This window comes from Populus nigra, chromosome 10 (genome assembly GCF_951802175.1).
Source record: "Populus nigra chromosome 10, ddPopNigr1.1, whole genome shotgun sequence".
NCBI classification, from domain to species: domain Eukaryota; kingdom Viridiplantae; phylum Streptophyta; class Magnoliopsida; order Malpighiales; family Salicaceae; genus Populus; species Populus nigra.
In genome coordinates this window covers 4993475-5012674 of record NC_084861.1, presented here as the reverse complement: position 1 = coordinate 5012674, position 19200 = coordinate 4993475, and the positions used below count along the sequence as shown (strand labels likewise).

At 31.9% G+C, this 19200-nt stretch overlaps 3 protein-coding genes across 3 annotated transcripts; 1 reads left to right on the top strand and 2 right to left on the bottom strand.

The window, feature by feature from the left end:
* The first annotated feature begins 849 nt into the window (after window positions 1-849).
* LOC133704978 (transcription factor MYB4-like) lies at window positions 850-3176 on the top strand. The gene is made up of 3 exons (XM_062130060.1): window positions 850-1089; window positions 1428-1557; window positions 2100-3176. The coding sequence occupies exons 1-3, from the start codon at window positions 957-959 to the stop codon at window positions 2698-2700; spliced, it is 864 nt and encodes a 287-aa protein (XP_061986044.1). The 5' UTR covers window positions 850-956; the 3' UTR covers window positions 2701-3176.
* A 3765-nt stretch (window positions 3177-6941) lies between these two features.
* LOC133705164 (malate dehydrogenase-like) lies at window positions 6942-10183 on the bottom strand. The gene is made up of 7 exons (XM_062130285.1): window positions 10000-10183; window positions 9143-9301; window positions 8833-9008; window positions 8250-8527; window positions 8027-8162; window positions 7833-7944; window positions 6942-7308 (listed from the first exon to the last, which is right to left on the bottom strand). The coding sequence occupies exons 1-7, from the start codon at window positions 10040-10042 to the stop codon at window positions 7214-7216; spliced, it is 999 nt and encodes a 332-aa protein (XP_061986269.1). The 5' UTR covers window positions 10043-10183; the 3' UTR covers window positions 6942-7213.
* Window positions 10184-14960: 4777 nt separating this feature from the next.
* Window positions 14961-16230, bottom strand: LOC133704906 (uncharacterized). The gene has a single exon (XM_062129964.1). The coding sequence runs from the start codon at window positions 15875-15877 to the stop codon at window positions 15293-15295; it is 585 nt and encodes a 194-aa protein (XP_061985948.1). The 5' UTR covers window positions 15878-16230; the 3' UTR covers window positions 14961-15292.
* Between the last annotated feature and the right edge of the window lie 2970 nt (window positions 16231-19200).

Here is a 19200-nt window from a genome sequence, read left to right as displayed (position 1 = left end):
GACCGGGTTTTGTGTAAAATGAAGTGATTTGGATTAAACTTAGTCAAAATTTTATTCTAATTTTATTTAAAATTAGATGATAGTTGATATAAGTTAAAATCAATCGACTCAGTCAGAATTTAAGTGTTAATTTGATTTTTATAAAAAATAAAATGATGTCATTTTAATATTAAAAAAAACTAAACTAAAATTATTTTATTTTAAAAAAACCCCTCAAAACAACATTATTTAAAATTAATTTTGATTTTAATAACATCAATAACAAAAAAATAATATTAAAACCCTGACCTCATTACTCTTTTTTTTTTTAAAAAAAATCCCAAGTAATTAACAAGATATTTTAAAAGTTGTTTGGCTGCTTATAAGAGCCTAGCTGCTTGTTAACGAGTGCAACCGCAAGTTGCATAAAAAAAAGGAAGATGCTTTTAATGAGCGGTTGCACCTCATTAACGAATGTGCTCTAATTTGTAGCGCCATTAGCTTACGTTAACCGATCACTATCCAGTAATTATTCATTATTCTCCTTATAATAAAGAATAGTGCAAGAAGTAGCAATTCCCCGTGTCCTTTTGACTGGGGAGCCACTACATGACAATCGAGGACATCTCACACTCTAGTCGGTACTCAAAAGGTGATTTTATAAATTACCTTTAAACTAATATGATCTAATATTGTCCCGTGTGTTTTTGACCTTCTGTGTGTGAGCCATAGAGACTCTTGGTTCCTGGAAATTGCTTGATGCTTTTTTAATATTAGAGATGCTTTTAATCTTTCTCGTCTTTGGACTTTTCAAGCACGTGCATGTTCTTAGAATTTGGTGTATAAATATCCACCAAGGCCTTGCAAGCTTGAGACCAATTAGTGAAAATCATTGTTCTCTAAGGCATCAAAGGAGGATAAGAGAGAATTAATCTATACTGTTCATTCGAGTTCATACATAAACAAAAGAAAACGAAATGGTGAGGGCTCCTTGCTGTGAGAAAATGGGATTGAAAAGGGGGCCATGGACACCTGAAGAAGATCAGATCTTGATCTCCTACGTTCAGAAATATGGCCATAGCAATTGGCGTGCGCTGCCTAAGCAAGCTGGTAAGTTGTTCTGATAACCCTTCTCGGGTTTTCATCTGGAACGTTCTTTTTTATGAGTTTTGCTATGAAGGTTAGCCCTAAAGAACGCATGAAAGGATTCCGTCTGACACTGGAACTTTTGGTTATTTATTTCTGCTGTATGTGGCCAGCCAAGAGGCAGCTGGTCTTGAGGAGTATTGATCTAATTAAGCACCATGTCAGAAATTAGATGAATGATATCTGTCAAAGCAAAGTTATAATGAGAGTTTTGAACCAAATTAGTCTAATAAGCTATCTTAGTTAAGAGGGTCCTGGTTATCTCTATTGCATGGCTAATGTTTTATTTCTCTTCTCTGCAGGCTTACAAAGATGTGGCAAGAGTTGCAGACTCCGCTGGGTAAACTACTTGCGGCCAGATATAAAGAGAGGCAACTTCAGCAAGGAAGAAGAGGAAACTATCATCAAGTTGCATGAAATTCTTGGAAATAGGTACGCACTGCTTGGATTGTGTCAAATTCTATATATGAAGTGATTTCTTGTTTGCTCTTGGAAACCTCCATTATTCATTAGATTTAAATTGCTTCATCACCATTAATTAACTTATCAAATAAACAATGACAAAATGGCAATTTGTGTTTGCATAGGTTCTCTCTTCTTCATTAATTATTTGGTGGGGTCTAGAAGTTGAATTCACGGAAACAAACGTGTTTTCTGCTTCAAATTCAGTAGGGACTGAAGCTATGTTATCGAAAAAGTTCTTCTGTTTTATCAGACTGCAGTAACTGGAACAGGAACCCCACCACTGAAACAGAAAGTTTTTTTAAAAAAAGATGAGAAACGAATTATAATTGGAGTTGAGAGATTCCCTGATTAATTTAGGTAACCACAAGAGGAAATTGTACAGCTCGATGTCAATCATAAGTAGATCATGAGATTTTGTTTTCGATGCAGATCAAGTTACTTGCTGTTCCGCATGAACCTTTTTTTTCCTGTCCAACTCATTATCTCACAAATTTTCTTCAATTTTCCAGGTGGTCAGCAATTGCATCAAGATTACCAGGAAGGACAGACAATGAGATTAAGAATGTATGGCACACCCACTTGCTAAAAAGACTCAAACAAAATGGCGAATCCAAGTCACAACAACACATCAGAATACCAGATTGTCATCTCAATGACAATAAACTATCACAATCGGCAAATTCGACTATTCCTTCTCTTTCAGGGTGTAAGAGCATAGAGTACGCGCAGATGTCCCCTCAACCCTCTTCTAGTGATCACTCCTCAGTCACGGATACTTCAGTCACCACTTCAGAAACAAACAACACCGGCTTGATCAAGGTTGAAAACATAGACTCATCAGAGATTTATCCAGTGATTGATGAAGATTTCTGGTCAGAACCAGAAATGGTTGAGAATTCTGGCATGCCATCATCAAATTTTCTAGACGACTCACAATTTCCATTCCCCTCACCAAACACTATGGAACCGGCAGGATGTTATGGTTACGGTCCAAAGGTTGACGATAGCATGGAATTCTGGTACAACCTTTTTATTAAATCTGGGGGAATAGAAGAACTACCAGTTCAATACTTGCAGAGGTATAGCTATCTGGCGGATGAAAGAATCTGAATACTATGGTGTCTTGTTTTCGACCTCTTCGACATCAAAAGTACCTGGGAAATCGTGGGGTAGACTTGTCCAAGTCCAAAAGATAGAATCATTGGTTGAAGAAGAAAAAAGAAAAGCAAGTCTAGAAAAAAAAAAGGGGCGATTATTCCCTTGATTTGCTGCAAATTGAGAGGACACAGAAGAATAAAGTGGGCTACATATATAGGAAATTTTTGTATAGTGACAAGGGATGTCTAAAGGGTGGAATCTTCGTTGAACAAATGTTTATGATGAATCTTTTTATTCATAAAACTCTAACCATTATGTAAATCAAAATAGTGAATTATTGTTATGAATCCTGGATTATTATCGGTTGTGCAGTGAACTTCTGCAACTGGTTTGATCTGTGTGAATTTAGTTCATACAATAATTTCTCGTTGTATACCTGTATTACGGTGAAGATATATAATCTAGCTTTAACGCATGACATTTTATCCTCTTGTGACTCGATTCTTTTCATTTGCCTGCCTCCATGTTGCATTTGATCATGGAAGGTGGTTCCTCGATTAATTACTCAGACAGAATGAACCAGTTGATGATGATGGTTTGCTTAAAATTCCTGTAGTGGTGAACTTGGAACCGCTACAAGAACAGTTGATATGCTGCCATGTACATGCTGGCATCCAACTGTTGCTGTTGTCGAGGCATATCACATTAAGGTTGAAATATTTTTTTAATTTTATTTTTAATATTAATACATCAAAATTATCCAGAAATATATATATATATATATAAATTAATTTAAAGTAAGGAAAAAAGATAAAAAAAAATATTCAATTTAAAAAAAAATTAAAATACAAAAACAAAGTATCTCCAATCGAAACAATTGGATTGATGAACTAAATTTCGTGGGCACCGTGAGAAAAACAAAAGGATTTTCATGGTGGTATGGAACACTTTTTGAATGCACTGTGGCACAACCTTTTTCTGGGGTGGAACTAGAAATTTAGATCGGTGGACAATTTTGGAAACAAAACATGTTAAATTAAAGGGTATAACTAAAAATTTTAAAATATTAGAGCCAAAATGTAAGAAATTCTGAAGTTTTGGGATGCCAGGTTCCCCCACCCTCCATGTAAAACATCCGCTCCTGGGATCAGCCTTCTAGCGAGTTGATACGTCGACCGACATTGTTACAGTCTCTCCTTGGAACCATTACAAATCTTTGAAGGAATTGACTGATTGATCCTCGAAAAGAACTTTTCTTCCTGGAGATGATTGTTCTCGAGAAAGTAGCAGTGTGAAATGGAGATAATTTTTCCATTCATCTTTTCTCTGTCTTGCTTTAATTAAAATACACTGCAACTAGCCAATTCCAAAGAACCAAAAAAAAGACTTCGTGCTGATTTTTTTTTTAATGTTTTAAAAATATTTTTTAAAAAATTAATATTTATTTTATTTTATTTTAAATTAATATTTTTAAATTATTTTGATGTACTAATATCAAAAATAATTTTTTAAAATAAAAAAATATTTTAAAAAATATCTATAACAATCCTTCCAAATACATTAATGGACCGATGGTTCTAGACTACATTTAACTTTACCGAAGGTCATAATTGATGATTGAATGTCCTGTTATTTCGTACCTTTTCACTTTACCTGTTTGTTTTTCTGAGCTTAAAAAAGGTGATGCTTGCTATGGTTTCCGAGACCCAAGTAAAAGCTTCATGGACATCATTAGTTGGCTTTAGCTAGGATGCTTCTCCCGCTATGTTTCATGTACGTATTATTTTTTATGAAATATATTTAAGTATTGTAAATACATTTTATAGACAAAAATTTAATAACTCAGATTATATTTTTGATTAACTAAATAAACTTGTTTTATTTAAAAACTTATAGGTGGATCATACTCTAATTTTGTATAACATTAAACACGTTCGGTATAATTAAAAAAATATTTAAAAAAAGAATAAAAAACGAAAAAACAAATAACAAATAACAAAGAAGAGGTATTTATTAAAGCATAAATTTAAAAATTATTTTAAAAAAGACATATAAAAAAGACATTAATAAAAGAACTGAAATTTTATGAAAAAAAAAAAGAAAGAAAGAACCAAAATTTTTAAAAAAATCATCTACTTGTATTGAAAGGTGAAACTGAAAATAAAAAATCACAAAAATAAAATCAAATTGAAAACACTAATACATAATAAAAAAAAATTGAACATGTAAAATTTTTCAATGTAATTCCTTACATAAAAAATCATAAATGTACATCGAAAAACTTATGCACCCATTTAATTAAATAATTACAAACCATTGTGTAAATAAATAGAAAAAAAAATCATTAACAGTAAATAAATACATAATTGAAAAAATTATGAGACAAATGCAAATCAAATTATTTAATATCACAATACAAATTATTTACTTAGTTGTTTTTAGTGAATTTATTTATTAAAATCAATTTGTAATATAAATCGACACACATAAAATGTATTGAATAAAATAAAAGAAAAAAATATTATGCAAGGCTATACATACTAAAAATACAATAGAAAAATAAAAATTTAATTTATATAAAATATATTAAAAAATTACAAATGAACCATACTAACCTTCTAAAAAACTAAACACACCCAATATAATTAAAAAATAATCTCTATTTAAAAAAGACTAAAAAATCTAAAAAAAACAATATAATGACTGTTGAAAAAATAAGGTTCGTTTTTTTCATTCAAAAATCCATTTTGAACCAATATTTAACCCAAAACACCTGGAAATTACTGTCAGTAACAACTTTTTCATTCTAAATTGGAATCTAATGACCCCCTCTTTCTTTTTCATAAAAAAAAATCTAAAACAATAAAGGAAATGAAGTTCGGTATCAAAATGTATTTTTTTAAAAAAATTATAGGGATCAATCACCTCGTAACTAAAAAAAATAAAGAATAAAAATAAATTTTTCAAAAACAAAACTCAAAGTTGGTATCGGTGCTGCCCATGTTTTTCATTTAATTTTTTTATTTAACTATTCTTTTAAAAAAATCATGCAATTAAGTTAAATCTGGGCTCCTAATAGCCCAATCATTTTTTAAAAGAAATTGAGAATTAAAATAAAAAATTTGAAAAATATATAAAAGAATTAACAGTAAAAGTTGCTATAGTATTTTACCCAACCACGAGCTTTAGTTTTTGTTAATATCGTCATAGATTTTTTCTATCCCACTAAGATTATTCACGTGTTTTCTATACTACATCCAGCCCCCTTTTCCAATTCCTTGTGATCTTTTCCCTGATAAAAGAGAAGAGCGACTTCACTATTTTAGGTTGACGTTTACATTTGAAAAATAGTTTTGTAATTTTCATTTATCATTTTCTTATTTTTTTGATTTTTTATTTCAAAAACAGAAAGAAATGATAATATTAATATGATGGTAGAAATGATAATAGGGATTGTAGTAATACAAAGTTTATGATGACTTTTATTTTACTGGTAAGAGTCAAAGATAGTCATAATATGTTTGTGAATTTTATTAAAATAATGTGATAATGTTAAAAGATATGGATGTGTTGAAGAAATGATAATGAAAATGACCTGCTGTAATCATAGTTATGAGTAATATTATCTTAATTTAGACTATTTATCTCTTTCTTCAGATTTTTCAGAGTGAGAAGGTAGAATCTTTTGTGGAAGCAAATATCAATGATAGTGGTTGTTGTGGTGGGAGTATAATGATAATGTACATGATGTATGATAATTAATTAAAAAAAAAACAGCATATATAACCATTTTTGGTTGCTTAAAGAAATTATTTTGATTAAAAATTGTTCTTAAAAAACACTCAACAATGTAACCAAACATGCTTTTTTTTTTGTTTTAGAAAAGGAAATAAAGAAATAGAAAGTCAAAATGATACTGAACATTACCTAAAGTTTTCTATTAAAATGGATCTAGATCTCAATGGCGCGGAGTTCTTGAAAGCCATGAATCTACAATGGACTGGTCGAGGAACATGTCGTTGTGTAGCTTGTGGTTCCCTTCGAATATGAAAATGAGAGAGGGCTGGGCTAAGATAATAATCAATCCAACCCTCGCGAACGTGGACAACTCAAATCACACATCAGATACTTTTCGGAAAGTAGGATGATTATGCCATGGAACCACACACAAGCGCAAGACAGCACGGTTATGCTAGCACAACTTATCATAGAATCATATTCCAAATGAGATGCAAGACCAAAAAAACGCCACCTTGCGTACAAAATTACCTTGAGAACTCATCATGTATTGGCAGCAGCTATTGAAGTCTCAATCGAGGAAAACATACAACAAAAATTCAAACATCCTCATATCATATGTGACCGTCTTTAACAAAGTAAGATCCAAGGTGGCAGCTCCTCCACAATTAATTCATCTAGGTAGAACAAAAGCTTTATTGAAAAATTAACGCTGCCGGCTGGTTTGGAAGGTGAACGGGCTCTCTGTTATTACACGCCAGTGTAGGGGGCGGGGGGGAAAGCGCATCTAAGAGAGACACGAGTATGCAAGAGCCTTCTCCTCCGAAAGCTCATCAGCTGTCAAATCCAACTTCTTCCTTGAGAATTCATCAATGCTGAGCCCTGAGTCACAGAAAGAGCCATAAAACAGTTATAATACTCCAGGAAAGCTGAAATTCAAGATTAATATGAACTGAAATACTACAAACTTTTCATACAGATGCAAACTTGAAAGAAGAACATAAACTGTAGCTTGCTTGTACAAAAATCAAGATGAAAATATCCTTGGGAATGAAGGTTCAAACACAGTTTTCTATGCACTTTTCATCACATAAAAATTCACTTTCCTAAGCCTACCGCACAACCAGACTTGAGGCAAAGGAAAACATCAAATTTGAGCAGATAACACAAGTGCGTGGGAAACAAGAGAAAGAGCAGGTTTTTAGAGATCCAAAAATACATCATAAAAATATATGCAGTCACCAGCAAACACCATAAAAACAATACCAAAATGCCAAAGATACAAACAAAAGAATCTTGTACATTTACAAGAAATAGATAATATCTGACTATTATAATCTCGTATATTGGCATAAAATCATGAAGAGTAAGTGGAAAATAGTGATATTTTAATTGGCAATCCTTACCTTGAACAATTTTCCACTCTCCATTCTGACAAGTTACAGGGAAGGAATAAATGAGACCAGCTGGTACATTGTATGAACCATCAGAGTACACCCCCATGGAAACCCAGGTACCCTACAATAAAGAAAATAAAATCATACCATAATACCAAACTTGCACAATTGAACATCAGAAAGCAAGTCAACCATTGTCAAACCTCAGGAGTTCCAAGAACCCAATCACGAATGTGGTCACAAGCTGAGCTAGCAGCTGATAGTGCACTTGAAAGCTTCCTTGCTTTGATGATTGCAGCACCACGTTGTTGAACAGTAGCGATGAACTCTGCATTCAACCTTCAACCAAGAAATAGAATTAACATTGTGATCCACACCTTTCCAAACCAAATTAAACACTTTTAAAACATATACAATCATTAATACCACTCGTCGTCCTTAACAAGCTCCCGCACTGGTTTCTCCCCAGCTGGAGTCTTAACAGTAGCATGGTTGACATCAGGGTACTGGGAAGACGAGTGATTCCCCCAAATAATCACATTTTTAACATCACAGACTTGGACGCTCAACCTCTCTGAAATTTGACCAAGTGCCCTGTTATGGTCCAGTCTTGTCAAACAAGTAATGTTTTTCTCAGAAATAGATGGTGCAAATTCCTTTAAAATCAATGCGTTGGTGTTTGCTGGGTTAGCAACAACCAAAACCTGAACAGAACAAAAGGTAACAACAGTCATGAGAATACTTCAAATGAAGTTAAGTTTGTGTCGCTCAAGCAAAGCAGAGCTCTAAATGCATCCAGTTTTATACACATGAAAGCAACAGGAATTTCCCAGGATGTCTCAAAATGGTAACAATATATATTACATAGATTTCCAATATAATTCAATAGATCCCATAGTTTTCTCCCAGTACTAAACAAGCATTTCTGTTTCACAATATGTAATCTAACGATCATTGCAACAAAGCATCCACACAGCAGCCTTTTTTGTCTATTTTTGAAATATTTTACCTTGCAGTTTGCAGCTGCATGCTTCTCGAGAGCTGAAGCCTGTGACTTGTAGATTGAGACATTTTTAGACATCACATCTTTTCTCTCCATTCCTTCCTTCCTTGGGAAGCCACCAACCATTACTGCGATGTTAACCCCAGTGCAGGCCTCCACAACATCGGTTGTGGCAACAACACCTGTTGCAAATTTTGGTCAGATCTCATGATTATAGAACTGATTCCTTACAATACAACATGTTACACGGAAAAAACATATTATTCTTCAACAAAAATTTCCTTGGCAATTGAAAAGGGGAATTAAGGGCAGATACCTTTAAGAAGAGGAAACGCGGCATCTACCAACTCCATCTTCACACCATTCAATGCCTCAGCTGCAGGTGGGATATCAAGCATGTGGAGGATCACAGGCTGGTCAGGACCAAGCATCACTCCCCTAGCAATCATGGGAACGAGGGCATATCCAATTTGTCCTGCAAACCCAATTACGTTTTGTTAACAACCAATATCAGTAATTCCGCTAGTTCCAGTTATAAAACTCACAAATGACCAACTGCACAAATACAAAATCAATTCATTTTCCATATTCGCATTGTTACATTGTGGTTTACAGATATAATAGCTATAAAACTACGAGTACATTCAAGAACTAAAACCAATAAACCGAGAAATAAAATTAATTCTCCAAATTCAACAATTCATAAGAAAATAAAAATTAAAAAATCAATAATTTGATTTTTCGAATTCAATTCGAACTAGACATTAGTACAAGCACTTAAGCGCTCGTAATCAATAATATGATTTAAAACTTAAAACAAAGAGACATATTCTTCAGTTAAATCTCAGATCTACAAGCCAAGATCATTTAAATGAAGTGTACAGTTCAACAACAACAAACTCTAAAATAGTTTCGCATCAAACAGTAAGCGATCATCTCGTAGCTAGTAATAGTAACTGAATCAACTAATTTCGCTTTCAAAACTCAATCTATTAGCATCACAAACTTGATAATCCCTCCTAATCATGACCAAGTACACTAGATCTATATCAGTAAAATCAAGATCGATGATATTTCAAAGTCTAGCATCAAATCAAGTCAAACCGTTATAGATCTGAGGTAAACTTAAAGAGTGAGACTGATATTTTTCTTCTTTTGGTTTTGTGATAGTACCTGCAGCTCCGGTAACGAGAACGCGAACTGGTTCCTTTGCCATTGGTGAAGATCGAGAGAGAGAGAGAGAGCGATTCGTTTAAGATCGTTCGTTGATAGCGAAGGGAGGAGGTAAAGCAAATACAGTGAGAGTGTAAAGAGGCTTTTCTTGAGCAAGAGAAAACACGAATGCAAAGGAGTTATTTATTTGAGGAAATGGCTAGTGCCAGTCAATAACAATGTGATATGTACCGACGTCGTTTTGGTGATCTTTTCTAATTTAAGTGGTGGATATTGATTGTTAGAAGATAGTGCGCGTGGGGTATGACGCATATGCTGATTAGATTCGTGAAATTTTGATAAGGGAGCATTGAGATTGGTGAATTAAATGACGACACGGATCATGCTTGATGGGCAGGTGGATCAGACCGTCACAAGGACGTTAGCCTGCTATGGGTCCACGATTAGGTGAGTTTGACGGTTATTTATTTTTTAAACTGTTTTTTATTTGTAAATATATAAAATAATATATTTTTTAGTATTTACATATAGAAATAATTTAAAAAAATAAAAATATTTTTTAATCACAAAATAAACAAAGCCAGCACACGTGACACCCAAAGTTGAGACAAGCTCGAAGAGATCCGTTTGTTTTGGTTTAGCTTTTGTATTAACAGTGTAAAAAACACAATTAGATATTTGGTAATATATCAAAGTGCATTTTATATTATAGAATTATTAAAAAGTTGAGTTTAAAACATAATTTTTGTAAAGTAATTTTTATATTTTTTTTATTAAGTTTCGTAAAATTCTATTTATTTTAAAGTTTTAAAAGCAATTTTTTAAAATTTTTATTTTTTTTGTTTACTTCAAATTAATTTTTTTATATATTTTTTCAGATCATGTACTATATATTAAAAATAATTTTAAAAAAATAAAAATATATCTTTTAATGTATTTTAAGGTAAAAAGCACTTTTAAAAAGTAATCATAACCAAACATTTTATATATATTTTTTGCTGTACATAAATCTCAATTATAATTTTTACCAAAAACATATCTAAATTCAATTAAATATATCTAACCACACTTTTTTAAAATTTATTTTTTTAAATCACAACAACAAAAGTTATCTCAACAGTAAATACATTCTAATAAGAATATGTTTGGGAACATTCCTAAAAAATTCAAAATGTTTTTGTTTTTTTAATTAAAATTTAATATAATTTATATATTTTGGATCGTTTTGATGTGATGATATCAAAAATAATTTTTTAAAAATAAAAAATATTATTAACATATATTTTTACACAAAAAATTATTTAAAAAATAATCTTTATCATACTACCGATTAGATTTTACATCCTCCGGCGTTACGATAGGGTTTCAACTTTCAAGTCACCATCAACAGTCCTGTGCATTTGCTCATCGCGGCCTCTTATTATATAATATAAACACTGTGCATTAAACCATTCATTAACACTTATGCTCGTGCATGTTCACATCACTTTTCAAACTTTTTAACCTTTTTAGCTTTATCAGGCCTTTTGATGTATGCGCTTTGGTCACTACAATTTTTTATTTTTAGGTTCTAATTTGTTGTCAGAATTTATCTTGTTACAGTTTCATGTGTTCCCATATACATGTAATCTGGCATATGCTAGCTAATTAAATTTTAAATTTATTTTTTAAAAATTATTAATTTGAGTATCTTAAATTTTAAGACTACTAAGACTTATATAGTTAATAACTTTAAAATATTAAGAATTAATCAAAATATATATAAGCTAGTCCAAATATCATGATTAAAAAAAATCACAATTACAAAATAAAAATGAATAAAATAACAAGGGGCAAGAATTAAAAAAAAAAACCATTTTCTTCGTTTCCACTATTGAGATGCACCTTTTTTTTATTTTGATCATGTACTTTTCAAAATTTTCATTTTAGATATGAAACTTTATTTCTCTTATATTTTTCTGCAATTAAAAAAGATGAGATAACAAAAAGCTCTCGGCTAACTGGCCAAAAAATCGCCAATCTTTGTGTCATTTTCTGCTTTTGATGCCACCTGTCCACTTCACTTGATTAGAAATCCTGGTTGTTCTGGTCCCCTGTTGACCTGCCAAAGTTTTGTTATTACTGTTTCAGCAGCTTCGGTTTGATTTCGAATGCTTGCACCTTTTACTTTTATATATATATATATATATATATATATATAAAAGTATTTGGATGAGGTTATTGTATTTCAATTAATTTTATGAGTTTTGAAATTAATAATTATATAAATTTTTAATAATTTTATAAAATATCAAACTTATAATAATTAAAAAATTCAAAATTGATCAATTTAGCTAACTAAAAATTTTCCCTTTCGTATTGATTTATGATATTACTGCAGAGACGCCTGCTCCAGCAGAGGAGAAACGGCTTTCTACATGGGGAACTGACGCACTTGATGACTTGGTGCTTGACCTGAAACATGTCACAGATGCACTTAAGAAGAAGGTACGTAGATAAATTCGCATAGATTGCATTTTAGCTTCCTAAGTTTTTTTATATATCGTCTAGAAAAAGTTCCTTTGAGCACTGAACTCATGAGCATTTTCTTCAATTTAATCAAATTCAGAATAATCTCTCTACTCTCTTGTTTGTTTTGTTTCTGGCAGGAGGATGAGAGAAGGAAGGAAGGGAAGGATGAAAGAAAGCGCAAATATAATGTTAAATGAGACGATGAGGTATGTTTTAACCTTCCACCATGATTATTTTTACCACTGGATTTATTGTCATTCGACTATATTTGTAAATTTTCTGATTCCATTTTCAGGTCACCGTCGAGGAGATACGGCATATCGGATGAAAAGGATACATCGCGATGACCCGGTGAAAGATTTTTTGCACTAATAGACGCGTCAGGCTTTACTCGGGAGCAAATTTTATTCCTGCAATTTCCATCATCATGAAGTTTGAGCTTGTTTTGTCTTTCAGCTGGTTGCTGTAATCTTGAAATGCTTAATTGGAATTGTTGGCAACGAACTTCAGATTCAGAGCACTGCTTGAAACTCTAATTGTATTTTTAAAAGATGTAATTATATTAGACCACTGGGTAAAAAAATATTTAAGAGAAATCTAGAGTATACATGTTTAAATCTATAAATTATTATAAAAATAAAACTCAAAACAAAAATGTTTTCAACATGGATATATAAAAAAATAAATCAGTATATATTAAACATATATTCAAACTTGTATTATATAAAATTAAAATCTTAACATGCATATTAATAATACAAATAATTATACTTAAATTAAAACAAATAAAAATATTCACTTATTGAAATACTTTAAAATATTGAGACTTCTGTTGTTGTCAAAGATAAATTATTTATCTTTAGAGCTTTATTGATCCTCACTTGTGTAATTATGATATTTGAAATATGTCTTTTAATATTTTAATATCACTAATTTAATTATTTTAGTTAAAGTTTTTAAACCAAAGTAAAAGAAATCAATTATTTTTTAACATAGTGAACATAAGCTCTAAATTTATAGGAGAAAAATCAAAACATTAAAAAAAAATCACTTAAAATAAGGTAAGTAAGAGTGTGTAAAAATCTAAAAAATCATTGTTTAATCTCTTCATTCACCTTTTTTTATAATGGATTTTGAAAGATAAAAAGTTGAAAAATTGATTCCCACATTATCAACCTTTGATTAACTATTATAAATTAAAAATTAAATATGAACATAATAATCATAAATTTATATTTTTTTAGTTGAGAAAATTATCTAGATCTACAAAGAAGAGGTTATTAATTTTCATGAGCTAAATTAGACAAACAAGTCGACCCAAGTGTAGATTTCAATTGGAAAAAAAAACTTTTTTTATGACAAAAAATATTATTTTACAAACCAACATTCACGCGTATGAATTTAAGCTTAAAAGTTATTTTGCCTAAGATATCTCTTTTCTAAAAGTTTAGGTGATTTTTAGAATAAATTTTAACTTTTTAACTATACATTTTATAAACACTAGTCAAGGTTTTTGCTGCATTGCTCCTGTAGCAGAGTTTGTGTCGATGAACTGCTCCCTCTTCTGGTCTTTTGGTTCAGATATTTTAGGGACAGATAGTTTAACTCAGAATAACTAATATAACAAGAACGGCTATTTAACGACAGTGACTATGTAGCAACACGACGTTCCCGTATTTGCATGTACCTTGTCTCCTGGAAGCAACTTTCAGGCGATGTTTCATTTGTTTTAACTGCAATGGCTTTAATAGAGAGGAATTAAACTATTTGAAGGTATTTAAAATAAGTTTTTTACCCACTCCTTTATGACAGATTCTGCGACTCCAGACACAGAAATCAAGTGTCCTGTAACTTCCAAAGAATTCGCATAAAGTGTTCTTGGAATCGCTTGGGTGATGTCCTGATTCCTCACTCGATCGAATTCCTGAGAAAATGAAGTTTGAATGAAAGAATTTCTTGACCAAAATCAACCAAAGCAGGAAAAAGTCCTGCATATAAGAGATGTAAAACCCCGAAGCCAAGCAAGCTGAAAATTTAATCCTGCAACTGGTTAGTTCTCTCCATTCTAAGTTGAACAGATTGGAAAGTTCTCTGAACGATGCTACTTTTATTTGATGAAATAGCACTGTACATTCTCTGATTCCTCTCCTTGCAAACAGAGCAGATGAAGGAGCGCCATGCAATTCTCATAGCAATGGACTGGAAAGACTTCTTCTGCAGATTCTATTTTGCCAAACAAAACTCATAGTTCCAATCCCTCTGTTACTGCTGCACATTTGCAGGGTGTGCTGCGAAATTCTTTGGGAAACCAAACAGATGAGAAATAAATGATCTATGTCTTTATATATACACATATACATATATGTATGTTATGTATATGTATATTTGGTTTTCTAATCTTTCACTTATCTCAGCCTCTGGGAATCGTTGTCTAAGAAAGAAGAAAAAAAGGAGAAAAATATGGTACAATAAGATCTTCAATCTGTTACAAATAAAACGCAAAATCAAAAGTTTTGTGCCTCAAACCAATTGAATACACCATACAATTCAAAGAAGATGCATAATGAATCCCACACAAACTATTTTCCTATCCATAATCACACCACTCTGCATAACATGTCTTCAATTAGAAAAGAAAACAAGAATCTACCTCGAATTATGTACCTAAGACGTCTAAGATCTGGTTCTCGCCATCAAATTTCCCTGCTATTCACACTTTCACGCTTTGTTTTGGAGAAATAGTATGAAATGCCAACATAAAAATAAAGAATAAAATGACTCTCTAGGCACCCCTAGCCAACCTCTCCTCATATTCAAGAATTGATTTCTCCTTTTGAAGCTTAATCTCTTCACGAAATTTGTATATAAATTCTTCAGCCCTCTCATCCACTGGCCGCAGCTGCGGTGATCTAGCAACAACTTCTCTCCATGCATCTTCAATGCTATACACGCTCTTCTTCCTTGCCTTGTCTTCTTTTCTTGGGACATCTTGCTCAACAGTCACAGCTTTACCTGCACTACTTGTTTCTGCATGTGCGTGGAAATGCCTGGCAGACATCAAGCTTGGTTCTGAGGCATAGAGGTTGTCTATGTATATAGGCGGTAAGGTATTATAAAGCATAGTTTTATTGCTGTAACGATGGTTAAACTGGCGGCTGCGGCCTCTTGGTTTTGTTATGGAACGTTTCTTGAAAGGAAGAAAGAGACGGCTAGAGCAATAAGCAAGGAGGCGATCGGTGTTGGTTTTGATGACCTTGACTGCTTTAGAAAGGTTGAGATCATGGAGTTTTGATTGCAGTGTCTTGGCGAATTGTTTCAATGCCTTCTTGGCTGGTTGAAGCTTCTTTGCAAGTCTTGAGCGGGACATTGAGTGTTGAAATCCCTCAGCTACGTGCACTTATGGTCTGCTATGAAAGAAGGAGATCCTACTAGCAGAAGGAGATTTGTAAGGAAGGCTTTACTCAGGTAAACAGAAATTCGGTAAGGTGCATTGGTGTTTATGGAGCGAGGCTTGTGTATTTCCTATATATTGCTTTAGTTTCTCTATTTATTGTGGTGCAAAAATGCCACTCCTCAATCAAGGATGCTAAAAGGATTAACAGACACAGATGGCTGTGGTAGGGATGATGGCGAGAAATTGGACTTGGAAAATGCATGTAATTTCTTAGTCGAGTGAGTCTTTAACTTTCGGCAGTCTTGGTGGCCCTTTTGGGAGCAATCTTGGGTCCTAAGATTACCAAGAGATGACTTAAAGCTGGAGTCCTGTAAAAACTCCCTTTTTTTTTAGTGCAATGCCACTTCAATGTGGGCTCCGACGCCATTATTGTAATATAAAGTGGATAATTTCGCTGTCGATGGAAATAAAAAGAGGTGGTTGCCTTGTAAGATCTGCTAAACATGTTTCTTAAGGGTATCATGTTCTCTTTTCGGACGATAGTATAGAGACAATTTTTATTTTTATTTTTATTTTTTAGCAATATTTATTTATTTATTTATTTATTTATTACAAGGCAAATTCATGGGTGAATTATTTACGGATGAATGGTTCCGTCAACGTTGGACTGTATTTTTCAATGGAAAGTATTTTTTTTCTTTTCTTAGAAAAGCTCATCATATGCTACTGAAACTTTTCATTTTAACCTCCTCTGTTACCGCAAAAGTAAACAGAATTTTCTATATATATATATATATGCTTCTAGCAGCATTTGCCTGTCCTTGACAGTTCAGCAACCTACCATTATTATATAACAAACAATAAAAGTAGAAATTTTTTATCGGTTCGAGGACCATTTTCAGAAATGCGGTTGGTTTTCAATATTTTTTATTAATTTTTTTAATTTATTGATATAAAAAAAAATTTAAAAAAAATTAAATATAATTTTTAATAAAAAAATACTTTAAAAAATAACTATTATTACACACGTGTATTTATGATTGTGATAGTAACAACGGTTTAAAATATTATTACTTAGAAATGCATTAAATATATTTTTTTATTTTTTTCAAATTATTTTTAATATTAGCATATAAAAATAATTTAAAAATAAAAAAATTATTTTAAATAAAAAATAAAAAAAAACATAATTTCCATCCCGTTTCCGATATCACTATTCAAAATTACGTAGCCTGTGTTTTCTAATAGAAAGTATAATTTTAATGGAAAAACCAAGATTATACGGCGAGTGCAATTTCAAAACCAAATAGACATTTAATAAAAAAGGGCATGTTGTAGTTGTTTTCTTGAAAGAAGCATCTAGAACAGCATTCAGTTGCCTGTGGTGACAAATAAAGGACATCTCATTCCAAACACCATTCACTCAAAAAGCAAAATTATTTAAATTATTTAAATCAATCTAAATAAAAAATGATTTTGATCATTTATAGGATTGTTGATGGAGAAACGAATACCACCGCGTTGGAATCCGACTTTGGGTATACAATTGTATTTGAATTTGAATAATATTGTTGTTTTCTCGTTCGATATTCGAAATGAACCTAACATGGCCTTGCGAGACATGGTCCAGCCATGCGAGGATTTCATTTCTCTCCCCTTTCCCGTACAATCTGCGAGGGCATGGCAAGACGCCCGCACGCACGCTATTCTTTCCAACTTGTAAAGACTGTGAGCTCACCTTTTTCCTTTTAATTTTAATAATTTTTGCTAGGGAAAGGCAATGGCCATTATCTCCCTAGCCTGCTTTCCAGCTTCTAGGACTCTTCAGGAAACGATTTAGACCTAAAACGAGGTCGTATTATAACAGAAATTCACAAACAGGGTGCTCTCAGCAGCATGCTTTCTTTGCATGCGATGGAAAGGCACTAATTTGTTGGACTTGTATAGCTGTATTCGTAGAAACGACCTGTCGTCAATAGTTTCAAATCGATGACACGTCGTGTTAGGCTGTCCAGTGCGTTTATCTAGTGACTTTGATTTGGGTTTGGGTGTCTTCTATCTCTATTCTCTATCACGAATAGTCACCAGTAAAAATCATGTTTTATAAAATTTTAATTTTTTAATTTTAAATTATTTTTTATATATTTTTAATTTATTTTGATGAATTGATATTAAAAATATTTTAAAAAAAATATTATTTTTATACATTTCCCAGCAAAAATTAATTTTAAAAACAACCATTATTACAATACAAAACACTACTTATTAATTATTAATTCTTGAGGGGGTAAGTTTGAGGCTTAGAGAGTTCATGCTGGCTAATTAAATTTGCCTCCCACTGAATCACTTATTTGACAAATTAAATTAATTATGCCAAGTTATTTTCTTAATCCATTTTTTTTTTCATTTTATTAGACGACAAATATACATCACATAAACTATCTCTATAAATAAGACAGCTGTACACACACAAACGTATAATAAATGCCAAGAACGAATAGAATAGAACAGTCGTTGCTCGGCGGGACGCCTACCTCAAAGAAGAAACACAAGAAAGAAAGAAAGAAAGAAAGGTCCAAGAAAACCACAAATCTCTCGGAATCTTCCCTTGAGCCAATAAAGTTATCGATATTTTTCTCCCCTTTGATTTCTACTCTGACTTTGCTTCTTGAAATTCGAATACCAATAACAACTACTATATATATATATATATATATATATATATATATATATATATATATATATATATATATATATATATATACTAGTTACATGACCCGCGCAATGCTATGGGACAATAATTTTTGTATAAAAAATATCAAAAAAAAATTAAGATCTAAAAGTATTAGGTCTTTTTACAAAGTTATACCCAAGAGTCTTGAATGTGGCTGCAACGCCTGACCCAAGAGTAATATTTATAATATTAATAATAATATTAAACTTGCATGACCCAAGTTTAAGTAGGTCTAACTGCAATACCAAACCCAATAGTCTTGGATGAGGGTCTGGCTGCAAGATCGTGTCATAAAAGTGTGATAATTAAATAGATTAAGTAAAAAGCAAAAAAAAAATGAAAGGAAGAAAAAAATTAATGAAGAAAAAGAAAAAAATAATTGAATTAATTGGGTTAACCCTTTAAACCAGGTTAACCCATCAAACCTTGGATTCATGTCGTGAAAGTTTGATAACTAAATAGAAAAAAAAAATTGACGGGTTACCATAAAATTAACTGGACTAACCTATCAAACCCGAGATCCGTGTCATGAAAATTTGATAACTAAATAAAAAAATTGAAC